We start from the raw sequence: 15,707 nt of genomic DNA, 5'->3' as shown, positions 1-15,707 counted from the left end.
CACTGCACAAAAACTGCCCCATCCGAACTATTTGACCTACAAAGGTTCCAATCAATATTTGGAAAGTTAAAGCCAAGGCTGCAGCTGTCATGTCAAGTGTGGACTAACAGCTATCTAACAGAAAATACAAGGTGGTGGAAGCGGGGTCACTGAATATTTTTAAGGCAGAAGTAGATGGGTTCTTGTTAGGAAAGAGATTCAAAGGTTATTGGGGACAGATGGGAATGTTGAACTCAGCAAAAAAAGATCAGCCGTTATCTTATTGAATGATGGAGGTGGCTCGAGAACCTGAATCGCTTACTTCTGTCCTATTTTGTATGTTTGTATAACCGATCACAACAGCTGTCATAATTTAAATCCAATTAATAAAATCTGGAATTAAAAGCTAGTCTCATTTACCCAATTTACCTTAGCCAGTTCTCCCCTCATACTTATGTAATTGGCTTTGTTTAAGATTGTGATTGGAGCCTGTCATTTTCAAAGTTAACCTGGAATTTATTGGTATTACGATTACTATTTCCCAATGGATCTTTTACTATTACATTACTAATTAACACTGCTTCATTACACAATACTAAACCTAAGATAACTTCATACCCAGTTAACTCAAAATGTATTGGACCAAGAAGTAGTTACGAAAACATTCCACAACATCTTCTAGACCACTATTTAAGAAAGGTAGGTTGAGAATAGCAAACTACAAGCCAGTTAGCCTGACATCAGTGTCAGGAAAATGCTAAACCACATTAAGGAAGTGGTAACTGGACACTTAAAAAAACTCATAATATTATTAGGCAAAATTATGATCATATTTGACATTTTGCAAGATGTAATTTGCATGACTGCTTTTTATTATTATTTCATTAGCTGTGGGCATCACTGGTAAGGCCAGCATTTGTTGTCCCTCATGATTTGCCCTTAAACTGAGGCCTGTTTGATACGCCATTTCAGTCAAGAGTTAACCACGTTACTTTGGAGTCACATGTATGCCAAACCAAGTAAGGATGGCAGATTTCTTCCCTAAAGGACATGAACTACATGGGTTCTGGTTTTATCAACAAATTACAGTTTAATGAAAGAATAAGTAATAAAAATCTGTCCTGGGAAATAGTGATCATGATACTAATGAATTCCACGTTAAATTTGAAAGTGACACACTCCAATCACAAGCAAGAGTCTGAAACTTAAAGCCAATTACATAAGTATGAGAGGAGAACTGGCTGAGGTAAATTGGGTAAATAGACTGAAAGGTATGGCTGTAAATGAACAGTGGGGAATATTTAAAGAAACAATTCAAAATGTCTAACAAAAGTACATTCCAAAGAATAGCAAAAGCTCAGTAAGAAAGACTCATCTGTCGCTCATTCCGAAAATTAGGGATAGTGTTAAATTAAATGAAGAGGCTTACAATATTGCAAAGAAAAGTAACAACTCTGAAGATTGGAGGTGTTTTTGAAACTAGCAAAGAACAACCAAAAGATTGATAAAATAGAATGAGAGGGCATTAACCAGTAATATAAAACATGTTGTTAGAGCTTTTGTAAATATATAAAAAGGAAAAGAGCAGCTAAAGTTAATGTTGGTCTGTTGGAATCCGAGACAGGAGAAATTATCATGGGAATTGAGCAAATGGCAGAGGCATTGAACAAATAAGACACAAGTTTTAGTCTAGAAATAGACGGTGAACTAGGGGCTAAAAAGAATGAGGGAATTAGGGAAATTAATATCAGTAGTTTTAAAAATTGGAGGAATTTAAGGGACTAAAATGTGTCATCCCTGGGGCCTGAAGGCTCATACCCTGTAGTTCTAAAGGAGAAAGCGGATGCGCTCGCTGGATTTTCCAGATGTCATTAGATTCAGCAACAGTCCCATCAGAGTGAAAGGTGGTAAATGTTACTCTGCTTTTCAGAAAAGGCGGGACAGAGAAAACTGGGGAACTACAAGCCATTTAGCCTAATATGCTGGGAAAATGCTGGAAAAGCATAGTTCGATTAAAACAAGTCAACATGGTTTTACTAAAGGGAAACTCTGACAAATTTATTGGTATATTTTGTGGATGTGACTAGTAAGTTGATAAACGGGAATCAGTGGATGTATACACCTCGATTTCCAAAAGGCTTTTGACATAGTGCCACACAAAAGGTTGATAGGCAAGGTAACTGCATGGAGTTTAAGGTATGGATAGAGGGTTGAGATAGGAAGCAGAGAGGGCATAAATGGGACTTTTTCAAGTTAGTAGGTAGTGAATAATGGAGTACCACAAGGGTCAGTGCTGGAGTCCCAGCTTGTGTCAGAGTCTATGCGGAGTCTGCATGTTCTCCCCCTGTCTGCATGGGTTTCCTCTAGGTGCTCCAGTTTTCTCCCACAATCCAAAAAGATGTGCTGGTTAGGTGCATTGGCCCTGCTAAATTCTCCCTCAGTGTGCCCAAACAGGCGCCAGAGTGTGGTGACTCGGGGATTTCACAGTAACTTCATTGCAGTGTTAATATAAGCCTACTTGTGATAATAATACATAAACTTTAAAAGTCATTAATATAGATTGTAAGTAGCTGAGATGCCAGCACTGAACCTTGTGGTACTCCATTATTCACCACCTACTAACTTGAAAAAGTCCCATTTATGCCCTCTTGCTTCCTATCTCAATCCTCTATCCATACCTCCAACTCCAGGCACAAAATTCCTTGGACTCTGGGGCAGTTCTGGCAGATTGGAAAGCAGCAAATGTGACGCCACTGTTTAAAAAAGGAAGTAGACAAAAGGCGGGTAACTATAGGCCGGTTAGCTTAACTTCTGAGGTGGGAAAAATGCTTGAATCTATCATCAAGAAAGAAATAGCAAGACACCTGGATAGTAATTGTCTCATTGGGAAGATGCAGCATGGTAGGTCATGTTTAATTAATTTACTGGAATTCTACATAGAACAGTACAGCACAGAACAGGCCCTTCGGCCCACGATGTTGTGCCGAGCTTTGTCTGAAACCCAGATCAAGCTATTTCCTCCCTATCATCCCGAAGTACTCCATGTGCCTATCCAATAGCTTCTTAAATGTTCCTAAAGTTTCTGACTCCATTATCCCTGCAGGCAGTCCATTCCACACCCCAACCACTCTCTGAGTAAAAAACCCACCTCGGACATCCTTCCTATATCTCCCACCATGAACCCTATAGTTATGCCCCCTAGTTACCGCTCCATTCTCCCGAGGAAATAGTCTTTGAACGTTCACTCTATCTATCCCCCTCATCATCTTATAAACCTCTATCAAGTCTCCTCTCAACCTCCTCCGCTCCAAAGAGAAAAGCCCAAGTTCCCTCAACCTTTCCTCATAAGACCTACCCTCCAAACCAGGCAGCATCCTGGTAAATCCCCTTTGCACTCTTTCCAGTGTCTCCACATCCTTCTTGTAGTGAGGTGACCAGAACTGCACATAATATTCCAAATGTGGTCTCACCAAGGTCCTGTACAGTTGCAGCATAACCCCACGGCTCTTAAACTCAAACCCCCTGTTAATGAACGCCAACACACTATAGGCCTTCTTCATGGCTCTATCCACTTGAGTGGCAACCTTCAGAGATCTATGGATATGAACCCCAAGATCTCTCTGTTCCTCCACATTCTTCAGAACCCTACCTTTGACCCTGTAATCCACATTTAAATTTGTCCTACCAAAATGAATCACCTCGCATTTGTCAGGGTTAAACTCCATTTGCCATTTTTCAGCCCAGCTCTGCATCCTATCTATATCTCTTTGCAGCCTACAACAGCCCTCCACCTCATCCACTACTCCACCAATCTTGGTGTCATCAGCAAATTTACTGATCCACCCTTCAGCCCCCTCCTCCAAGTCATTAATAAAAATTACAAATAGCAGAGGACCAAGCACTGATCCCTGTGGCACTCCGCTGGTAACCGGTTTCCAGTCCGAAAATTTTCCATCCACCACCACCCTCTGTCTTCTGCCAATTACCTATCCAATCGGCCAAACTTCCTTCTATCCCACACATCCTTACTTTCTTCATAAGCCGACCGTGGGGGACTTTATCAAACGCCTTACTAAAATCCATGTATGTGACATCAACTGCCCTACCTTCATCAACACACTTAGTTACCTCCTCAAAACATTCTATCAAATTTGTGAGGCAAGACTTGCCCTTCACAAATCCGTGCTGACTATCCCGGATTAAGCTGCATCTTTCTAAATGGTCGTAAATCCTATCCCTAAGGACCTTTTCCATCAACTTACCGACCACCGAAGTAAGACTAACCGGCCTATAATTACCAGGGTCATTTCTATTCCCTTTCTTAAACAGAGGAACAACATTCGCCACTCTCCAGTCCTCTGGCACCACCCCGTGTAAGAAGTCTCACAACACCAGGTTAAAGTCCAACAGGTTTATTTGGTAGCAAATACCATAAGCTTTCGGAGCAGAGCTCCTTCGTCAGATGGAGTGGATATCTGTTCTCAAACAGGGCACAGACACAGAAATCAAATTACAGAATACTGATTAGAATGCAAATCTCTACAGCCAGCCAGGTCTTAAATGTACAGACAATGTGGGTGGAGGGAGCATTCAACACAGGTTAAAGAGATGTGTATTGTCTCCAGACAGAACAGCTTGTGGAATTCTGCAAGTCCAGGAGGCAAGCTGTGGGGGTTACTGATAATGTGACATAAATCCAACATCCCGGTTTAGGCCGTCCTCATGTGTGCGGAACTTGGCTATCAGTTTCTGCTCAGCGACTCTGCGCTGTCGTGTCGTAAAGGCCGCCTTGGAGAACGCTTACCTGAAGATCCAAGGCTGAATGCCCGTGACTGCTGAAGTGCTCCCCCACAGGAAGAGAACAGTCTTGCCTGGTGATTGTCGAGCGGTGTTCATTCATCCGTTGTCGTAGCGTCTGCATGGTTTCCCCAATGTACCATGCCTCGGGACATCCTTTCTTGCAGCGTATCAGGTAGACAACGTTGGCCGAGTTGCAAGAGTAGGTACCGTGTACCTGGTAGATGGTGTTCTCACGTGAGATGAGGGGGGGGGCGCTTGAGGGGCCAGATGGCCTATTCCTGCTCCTTGTTCTTATGTATCATCTCTAAGTCCTTCTTAAAATGGGATATTCAGAATTGGCCAGAATATTCCAGCTTGGGCCAAATTAGTGTTTTTGGTACTTTTAATTCTCTTAGTACTAAAGCTTAGTACTTTGGTACTCTTATGTTCTTAGGGGGCCTTGTCTGATTGAGACAATAGGAATGGTCAGGCCATAGGAGATGGAAAGGTTGAGCAGGTGCCTGTGAATATGAGTAGATAAGTTTTTATGGAAGGAAAAGTTAAGGAAAGACAGACTGTGAACTCGGAGGAGAGATAACAAGGGGAGTCCACTGTCCGTGTGGAGTTTGCATATTTACCCTGTGTCTGTGTGGGTTTCCTCCAGGTGCTCTGGTTTCCTCCCACAGTCCAAAGATGTGTGGGTTAGGTTGATTGGCCATGGTAAATTGCCCCTTAGTGTCAGGGGAATTATGGTAAATATATGGGGTTATGGGGAGAGGGCCTGGGTGGGATTGTTGTCGGTATAGACTCGATGGGCCAAATGGCCACCTCCTGCACTGTAGGATTCTATGATAAGTGGTGTTGAAACCCAAGATCAGCCATTATTTTGTTGAATGGCAGAGCAGGCTCAATGGGCCATATTGTGTACTTCTGCTCCTATTTCTTGTGTTGTATTCTATCCTCATCGCTATGCTCTTCCCCTTCAGACCTATGTCATTCCAAAATTAGTCCAGCTGCCCACCACGCTCCCTATAATTGAATATCAAGCACAAACTAATTCCACTCTCTTGCTCGTACCCATAGCTCTGGATCACTCCCAGACCAATCACGTTATCATGTTTTCTTCTGAATATCCGTGTATCAATCTGGAACTAAACCAACTGCCCTGTATGCTTCCCATTATCCTGTATCAAGATGGTATGTGACTTGGTAGCAAACGTCAAGGTAGTGGTGCTCCCATGAGCCTTGTTGTTCTAAAGGTCAGGTTGAAGCGGTGCTGAAGAAGCTTCGTTGAGATGGTGCACACTGTAGCCACGATGTATTAATGCTGATCAACATGTAAGGTGGTTGTCAGCCATTTTGGCTGCTTTGTCCTGAAAAATGTCAAGTTGCTTGGGTGATGTTGGAGTAACATCAATTCAGGCAAATAGAGATTATTCCATCATACACCTGAATTATCCCTGCGGATGTTGGGAAGACAGAAGTGAATTAGTCACTGTAAAATACCCGGCATCTGAAACCAAAAGAGAAAATGCTGGAAAATCTCAGCATGTCTGGCAGCACCTGTAAGGAGAGAAAAGAGCTGACATTTCGAGTCCAGATGACCCTTAGTCAAAGCTAAAAGGCATAGAAAGTGGGAGATATTTATACTGTAGGGTGAGGGAATGAAAGATGAGTCATAGCCTTTCCTCTTGTTTTTGTGGCTAAGAGGTGAAAGCAGTGAAGGTGGACGGGGCAGGGGGGAGAGATATATGGAAATTGTAGAATCATCCAGTGCAGAAGGAGGCCATTCAATGAGTCTGCACAGATCACAATCCCACCCAAGCCCTATCCCATAACCCCATGCATTTACCCTAGCTAGTCCCCTGACATTAAGGGACAATTTAGCATGGCCAATCCACCTAGCCTGCACATCTTTGGACTGTGGGAAGAAACCAGAGCACCCGGAGGAAACCCACGCAGACATGGGGAGAATGTGCAAACTCCACCTAGTCAGTGATTCAAGCCGGGAATTGAACCCAAGTCCCTGGCGCTGTGAGGCAGCAGTGCTAGCCACTATGCAACCGCGCCACCCACTAAATCCTGTTGGAGAGAAGAGCAGTATTTCTTCAGGGTAGGCATTCCTGAAAGAGAAGTGGCAGTGAGTATCCAGCATCTGCAGTAATTTGCTTTTATTGGACATCTGATTTGTCCTTGTAACCAACATATTCATATTACTGGTCCAGTTGAGTTTATGATTAATGGTTAACCCCAGCATGTTGGCCATGGACAATACGATGATAGTAATGCCAGTGAGTGTGAAGGAGAGGTGGTTAAACTTTGTCACCTCTTGAAAATGGTTATCGCCCGGACTCGTGCGGAATGTATATTATTTGCCAACTATCAGCCCAAGCCTGGATGCTGTTCAGGGGTCTCTGCATGTGCGTATTTACTGCTTCATTATCAGAGGAATTGTGAATGGAATTGAGTATGGCAATCATCAACAAACATTCCCGTTTCTGATCTTACGATGGAGGAAATGTCACAGATGAAGTACCCAAAGATGGGTCTAGGGCACTATTCCAGGGAACTCCTGCAGTAATGTCCTGGCATTGCGATGTTTGACCTCCATCAGCCACAACCCTGCATCTGTGAGCCGGTCGTTGATGTGCAAGTGCAACCCAATACTGTCGGTATCACCTTCCAGTAAATTGTTAACAACAATAAGCTGAGGGAGCAGCAATTGGCCATTTAGATTTGTCCTACTGTTTTGGGCAGAATGTAATTGGGCAATTTTCCTTTTAATCGGGTAGTTCTACTGGAGCAGCTTGGTGAGGGGTGCTGCTGCTTTTGGAGCTCAAGTCTTCAGCATTGCAGATGGGGTGTTAATAAGGCTCAAAGCCTTTGCTGTATTCAATGCAGTCAGTAGTTTCTCACTAGCACATGGAGTGAATTAAATGGCCAAATGCTGGCTTTTTGATGATGTAGACCTTGGAGAGACCAAGATAGACATTTTCTTGGGGCGGCATAGTGGTACAGTAGTTAGCACTGCTGTCTCTCAGTGCCAGGGACCCGGTTAGATTCCTGGCTTGTGTCACTGTCTGAGTGGCGATCTGCACGTTTTCCCCGTGTCTGCGTGGGTTTCTTCCGGGTGCTCTGGTTTCTTCCCACAGTCCAAAGATGTGCGAGTTAGGTTTATTGGCCATGCTAAATTGACCCTAGTTTTGGGGGGGATTAGCAGGCTAATCCTAGGATGGTTGTCGGTGCAGGTTCGATGGGCCGAATGATCTTCTGTACTGTAGGTATTCTATGAAATAGTTGCGAATGCTTCAGCTTTGTCTTTTGCACTCACCTGCTGGCCTCTGTCGTTGTTGAAATGGGAATGGCCATGGAGCAACCACTTATTACTTAAATGTTAGTTTAGTTGTTTACTGGCATTCACAAATGGATTTGGTAAGACAGCAGATCTTTGATGTGATCCATTGGCTATAGGATCATTTTGCTCTGTCTCTAATGCGCTGCTTTGCTGTTTATTTGTAAGTTGCCTGGTCCAGACGATATGTGTCCTATGTTACTGAGAAAAGCTAGGATGAAGATAACTTCACTCTGACCATGATTTTTAATCCTCCTTGAATGATGCTAGAGGACTCGAAGGTTCCAAATGTTAAGGGAGTGACAAACCTGTTAGCAGATCAATCGGTATTAAGTCTACCAACTGTTGTCAAGGACAAAATTAATTTTCACTTGGAGAAGCGTGGATTAAAAAGGAGCAGCCAGCATGGCTTAAGGCAAGTTGTATAGCCATGCTTTGTGGTTTTTGTCAAATATCTTTTGAAAGTGCATATATACATCAATTGCACTACACTAATCCATCCAAGATCTTAGTATAACATGGTTTGCCTTTCACATTAATGGAGGTTTTAATTATTAGCTCATATCTTTCTGAATACCAATTCATTTTGTCCTCGATTATTGGCTCCAAAGTTTCCCCCACTACTGACATTAGGCTACTGGTGGGTTACTTCTTGTCCCTTTTTTTAAATAGTGAAAAATTATTTCCATTGGTTCACTCTGCATGCAACAAGGAATTGACCCAGTGCATAAAGACAGCAAATATCCAGGTACAGTGTGAAAGACCTTTGCGTCACAGATTGCTGCGCCCTGAGCGAAGTTGCTCCAGTGCAGCCATGATAATTGCATCTACCTATTAATGTGGAGGATCACTTAGGACATCATGATAACTATGTAGAGCCTGTCCTACATGTTCACCTTCTTCCAATCAACAGCCAAATGATGTAAAATGCTGCAAATGCTCAGCAAGTCGGGCAGCATCTGTGGAGAGCGTAGCAGAGTTACTGCATCCACGTCACTGACCTTTCATCAGAATGCGAAACATTAACTGATTTATTTTCTGTAAATGTCTGATTTGCTGAGTGTTTCTAGCATTTTTTAAATCAGACTTCAGGCATCTATGGTATTTGTTTTTAACACAGTAAGAAGTCTAACAACGCCAAGTTAAAGTCCAACAGGTTTATTTGGTAGCAAAAGCCACTTTGACTTTTGCTACCAAATAAACTTGTTGGACTTTAACTTGGTGTTGTTAGACTTCTTACTGTGTTTACCCCAGTCCAACGCCGGCATCTCCACATCATTTGTTTTTAAGCCAGCAGAGTGATGTTAGGAATCAACAATAGGAATATTAGGCAATGTCTGCATATTGTTGGGCTGTTCACCAATGCAAAGTTCCAGTTCCCCTTCAAAAATGCAACCTCATGAACAGTTGACGCAGGGGTACCACAGTTATTTTTCTGAGGCTGGATTTGACAAATCTACTGCATTTGACTACTTGCATAATTTGTGCTGCAAGTTTAAATCGGTGAGACGCATTTAATTTAAAGAGAACAGGTGAGTGTGATGTCTTTGCAAGTCACATCATGAGTGGCACTGTAGATTTTTGACATGCACTGAAAATTGATGAGATGCCAGTAGAGCTATTGAAACATGGCAAGAACACCATCAAAACAAAGGTCATAGACCGTTTCAACAAAAACTAGACTACGGAGAATGTCCGAATGGCTGGAGGTTAGGGTTAATCATAAAACTACCAAAGAAACAGAACCTCAGTGACTACAACTTGAAGGGCATAACACTGCTGTCAGACTTGGCATCCTGTGCCAACAGCACTGGTTGATGGACCTTGATTTCACAGATGACTGCCTTTCTGGCTGAAGAATTGTGCGCGCTTTCAAGATATAACCACCAGTGGAGAGTAGCGGCATCAATTCTGGTCTATGCAACTAACAAATGTTAACTATTACTCATTTCCTGTAATTCAACCAATTTTGTACCATGTTGCTACTGTCCCTTTTATGCTTTAACTTTGTTCACAGTCGGTTCTGTCTTATTTTATCAAATGCCTGTTGGAAGTTCATGTACACCTCATCAATATTCTCTTTTTACATCAGAAAACTCAAGCAGGTTAGTTAAAAATGAGTTGTGCATAACAAATTAATGTTGGATTTCCTTAATGAACCCAAAATTGCACAAGTAACTATAAATTTGTCCTTTTTTGAACAAGGGTGAATGTATTCGTATTCATAATTCAGTACCAAGAAATTATAATATAAATGCCATCTAAATCTGGTGTCAGTGCCCAATTGGACATCAGAATGAAGAAGGGTATGACTTGCTGGAGGAAACATTCTGCCTCCATTTGCTTTCTGGATTGACTCTTAACTGCCCTCTAAAATGGCCTCTCCAAATTGGAGGTGGGCAACAAATGTTAGCCTTACTAGCGGCACCCACATTCCATGAAAGAATAAAGAAAAAAAATTAGACCTTCATACCAGATTCACACATCACCTTCAGCTTGATGTGAAGCAGTGCTGTGTGAATGCTTGGCTGAAGGATATTGACTTCAAAGCTGCATTGCATTCAAAATTTTATTGCCACGTGAAGTCATGTAGAATTTGGCAAATATAAAAGTTGCTGAACCAGAAAACATTTAAACTTAAGAGCTGGACTGCACTTACTTTCTGCTCTTTTTACAGGAGGTTGATAATTTGTGATGAGTTATTTAAATAAGTAAAGAAAATATAAACAGCTAAAATAGCATCAAGCATAAATGCATTTTTGTGGTTGGGAGAGGAACCAGTCATAATGTTAGTGAGAACGTAAAGGACCAGGCAACTGGAGTGAGGTTGTGATCAGAGAAAATAATTTATAAAGTGAGACTTGTGTGGGCCTTGTATGATGTGCATTAGTTTCATCATCAGTTTTATCACCGCCTCCAATATACCAGTTCAGTATTTGGCTGACTGAGGAAAAGAGTATTTGAGATCCAGAATCTCAAACCCAAGACTTAAGTCATGATTTACTGGGCAACAGTGATCTCTGTGCTTCTCCTTTGGAGAGCTGGACAACCTACAGAATGACGTGGAGATGCCGGCGTTGGACTGGGGTAAGCACAGTAAGAAGTCTCACAACACCAGGTTAAAGTCCAACAGGTTTATTTGGTAGCACAAGCCACAAGCTTTCTGAGCACTGCTCCTTCATCAGGTAAGTGGGAGTTCTGTTCACAAACAGGGCATATAAAGACACAAACTCAGTTTACAAAATAATGATTGGAATGCGAGTCTTTACAGGTAATCAAGTCTTAAAAGTACAGACAATGTGACAATCCTCCAGAAGGCCGCTGCCCTCGACTTGACATGTATGCCCAAGCCGTCAGGAGGTGCGTCAATGCCAGATTCATCAGCCGCACTCACAAGACAGCCCCGAACATCACCCAAGCACAACGCAACGCCATCCGTGCTCTTGAGACCAACCGCAGCATTGTCATCAAACCAGCAGACAAAGGAGGGGCCATCGTCGTACTGAACAGAACGGATTACTGCAAAGAAGTGTACCGACAACTGAATAATGAGGAACACTACAGACAGTTACCTGCAGATCCGACCAAAGAACACACCCGTCAACTCAACAGACTGATCAAGACCTTTGATCTGAACCTTCAGAGCACCCTCCGTGCTCTCATCCCACGTACTCCCCGCATTGGAGATCTCTACTGCCTTCCGAAGAGACACAAAGCAAACGCACCTGGCCATCCCATCGTATTGGGCAATAGAACCCTGTGTGAGAACCTCTCCGGCTACGTCGAGGGCATCCTGAAACCCATTGTACAAAGAACCCCCAGCTTTTGGCGCGACACTACGGACTTCCTACAGAAACTCAGCACACATGGAGCAGTTAAACCAGGAGCACTCCTTGTCACAATGGATGTCTCGGCACTCTACACTACCATCCTCCACAACTATGGCATTGCTGCAACTGCCTCAGTACTCAACGCCGACAACTGCCAATCTCCAGATGCAATTTTACAACTCATCCGCTTCATCCTGGACCACAATGTCTTCACCTTCAACAACCAGTTCTTCTTCCATCAGGAACAGCCATGGGGACCAAATTCGCACCTCAGTATGCCAACATCCTGTTGGGGAGCACTTCAGCGGTCACGGGCATTCGGCCTCTGATATTCGGGTAAGCGTTCTCCAAGGCGGTCTTCGCGACACACGACAGCGCAGAGTCGCTGAGCAGAAACTGATAGCCAAGTTCCGCACACACGCGGACGGCCTCAACCGGGATATTGGGTTCATGTCACACTATTTGTAACGCCCACAGTTGCGTGGACCTGCAGAGTTTCACTGGCTGTCTTGTCTGGAGACAATACACATCTTTTTAGCCTGTCTTGATGCTCTCTCCACTCCCATTGTTTTGTTTCTTAAAGACTTGATTAGTTGTAAGTATTCGCATTCCAACCATTATTCATGTAAATTGAGTCTGTGTCTTTATAAACTCTGTTTGTGAACAGAATTCCCACTCACCTGAAGAAGGGGCTTAGAGCTTCGAAAGCTTGTGTGGCTTTTGCTACCAAATAAACCTGTTGGACTTTAACCTGGTGTTGTTAAACTTCTTACTGTGTTTACCCCAGTCCAACGCCGGCATCTCCACATCATGACATCTTCATGCACAGGTTCGAACAAGACCTTTTCACCGCACAGGACCTTCAACCGATGCTATACACTAGATACATCAATGACATTTTCTTCCTTTGGACTCATGGTGAACAATCACTGAAACAACTATACGATGACATCAACAAGTTCCATCCCATCATCAGACTCACCATGGACTACTCTCCGGAATAGATTGCATTCTTGGACACACGCATCTCCATCAAGGATGGTCACCTCAGCACTTCACTGTACCGCAAGCCATGGATAACCTCACGATGCTCCACTTCTCCAGCTTCCACCCTAAACGCATTAAAGAAGCCATCCCCGGCGGACAAGCCCTCCGGATACACAGGATCTGCTCAGATGAGGAGGATCGCAACAAACACCTCCAGATGCTGAAAGATGCCCTCATAAAAACAGGATGTGACGCTCGACTCATCGATTGACAGTTCCAATGCGCCACAGCGAAAAACCGCACTGACCTCCTCAGAAGACAAACACGGGACACCGGCGGACAGAGTCCCCTTCGTCGTCCAGTACATCCCCGGAGCGGAGAAGCTACGACATTTTCTCCAGAGCCTTCAACATATCATTGATGAAGATGAACATCTCGCCAAGGCCATCCCCACATCCCCACTTCTTGCCTTCAAACAACCGCACAACCTCAAACAGACCATTGTCTGCAGCAAACTACCCAGCCTTCAGGAGAACAGTGACCAGGACACCACACAACCCTGCCACAGCAACCTCTGCAAGACGTGCCGGATCATCGACACGGATGCCATCATCTCACGTGAAAACACCATCCACCAGGTGCACAGTACATACACTTGCAACTCGGCCGACGTTGTCTACATGATACGCTGCAGGAAAGGATGTCCCGAGGCATGGTACATTGGGGAGACCATGCAGACTCTACGACAACGGATGAATGAACACCGCTCGACAATCACCAGGCAGGAGTGTTCTTTTCCTGTTGGGGAACACTTCAGCGGTCACGGGCATTCGGCCTCTGATCTTCGGGTAAGCGTTCTCCAAGGCGGCCTTCACGACACTCAACAATGCAAAGTTGCTGAGCAGTGACTGATAGCCAAGTTCCGCACACATGATGATGGCCTCAACTGCGATCTTGGGTTCATGTCACACTATCTGTAACCCCCACGACTTGCCTGGGTTTGCAAAATCTCACTAACTATCCTGGCTGGAGACAATACACATCTCTTTAACCTGTGCTTAACCCTCTTTCCTCTCACATTGTCTGTATCTTTAAGACTTGATTACCTGTAAAGACTCGCATTCCAACCATTATTCTGTAAACTGAGTTTGTGTCTTTATATGCCCTGTTTGTGAACGGAACTCCCACTTACCTGATGAAGGAGCAGCGCTCCGAAAGCTAGTGGCTTTTGCTACCAAATAAACCTGTTGGACTTTAACCTGGTGTTGTGAGACTTCTTACTGTGTCAACCTACAGAAGACACCTCAAAGTGCCGGACAGTTGCCACCAACAGTAGTACCGTTGCAAGATCCTCCAAATCTGGTGTAAAGAAAGGCAGGCCTCTACCAAGTCAACACGCTCAGCATCAAGGCGCTGAATGAAAAATAGGTTTTCTAATTTTGCTGTTGAAAAATATATATTACAAACTTTTCTTGGAACTTAGAAGACTAGTACTTGACCAAAGTGAAATTAAAGTGTCTGTGTCTTCAGGGTGCTGTATAAATGTGGCTTGTTCTTTTCACTTTTTTATTTTCAAATGTGGGTGCGAAGTGGTCACAGGATTCGAAAGTAATTTCAGTTACCCTCATGGAAGTATTGGAGTCCTAATCTTAAAATTATAAATCCTAGGGTGCTGCATTCTGTGATGGTAGAAACTCTGGTTTTGAGTTTTTTGTACTTATTTTATTTGCAGTTTTGAGCATCTAAAAATTATTGTTTTTTAATTTGAGGCATTAGTTGTCATGTACTGTCACTGCTCCATTTAAATCTTCAGTTTACTGCATTTTCTTTGCAATGGTAGATTTGATTTTGTAAAATGTTTCATTTCTTAGTGCTTGTTCATAGTAGTCTCACATTAATTTCTTCTGTGTCAGATAAAGGTGAGGTTGAAGGAAGCAGTATGAGAGGGTCATGATCTTCATACAGTGTTAATGTGACTGGAGATGTACAAAAAATGTGCCTCATCTAAAATTTGAAATCTATTTGCTGCTGATTAGCACAAAACATTTCATCCGAATAACGAGACTGAATTACTAACAGATTTGTCTTATTTCCCATTAGGGCAACCTCACAAACGGAGAAGGACATCTGAGCCAATTGAAATTGAAGATCGATTGGAATCTTTGATATGTCGTGTAGGAGAAAAGGTAGAGCCTCTTATTTTAATAACCCACTGGCGAACATTTAAAAATAACGAGTGTCAACTGATTTTTACTGTGATGTGAAAATCGATGCCTCTGTCAGGAATGGGAACAAAAGTTACATTGCTAACAAGTTAGTTACATCTAAATGTTATTGAAAATGTACTGAGTTTTCCACCTTCTGGTTCAATCTCAGACTTCTAAATATTGCCCTCCCAATTAACAGTCCAGTTTTATTGCCTTGAACTTCTCCAAAACCTTTGATATAGTCTGGCACCTTGCCCATGCCCTCAGCTCTGGCATCTTGTACATCCTGTCAAATGCACTAAATACAGATTCTTTCTTTGCTGTGGGTAAATTAGGATTAATTTAAAACAGTACTTTTAAAATGCTCTAGCTCTTTATATGTGAATAACATGTATGCTTTGATTTACAGAGCACATCCTCATTGGAGAGCAACCTGGAAGGTCTAGCAGGAGTTTTAGAAGCTGACCTTCCGAACTATAAAAGTAAAATCCTGAGAATACTTTGTGCAGTGTAAGTTGAATGAAAAATTGTGTTATACATTAGATAAACTTGATTAAGAAGGTTATGTATTAT

At 43.0% G+C, this 15,707-nt stretch overlaps 1 protein-coding gene across 3 annotated transcripts in view; it reads left to right on the top strand.

The window, feature by feature from the left end:
* Nucleotides 1–15,707, top strand: part of ncbp1 (nuclear cap binding protein subunit 1) — a 71,789-nt gene that overhangs the window by 4,828 nt on the left and 51,254 nt on the right. For all 3 annotated transcript variants that reach the window (XR_013498159.1, XR_013498158.1, XM_078214246.1), the window contains exons 2-3: nt 15,028–15,113; nt 15,544–15,644. Coding sequence is in view for 1 of the 3 variants with exons in the window: in XM_078214246.1 (XP_078070372.1) it covers nt 15,028–15,113; nt 15,544–15,644 (187 nt within the window). In the remaining 2 variants the exon portion in view is untranslated. The remainder of the gene's footprint in view (nt 1–15,027; nt 15,114–15,543; nt 15,645–15,707) is intronic.

This window comes from Mustelus asterias, chromosome 6 (assembly GCF_964213995.1).
Source record: "Mustelus asterias chromosome 6, sMusAst1.hap1.1, whole genome shotgun sequence".
Lineage (NCBI taxonomy): Eukaryota > Metazoa > Chordata > Chondrichthyes > Carcharhiniformes > Triakidae > Mustelus > Mustelus asterias.
Note: the sequence above shows the minus strand (reverse complement) of the source record. Positions and strands in the feature narration are given on the sequence as shown.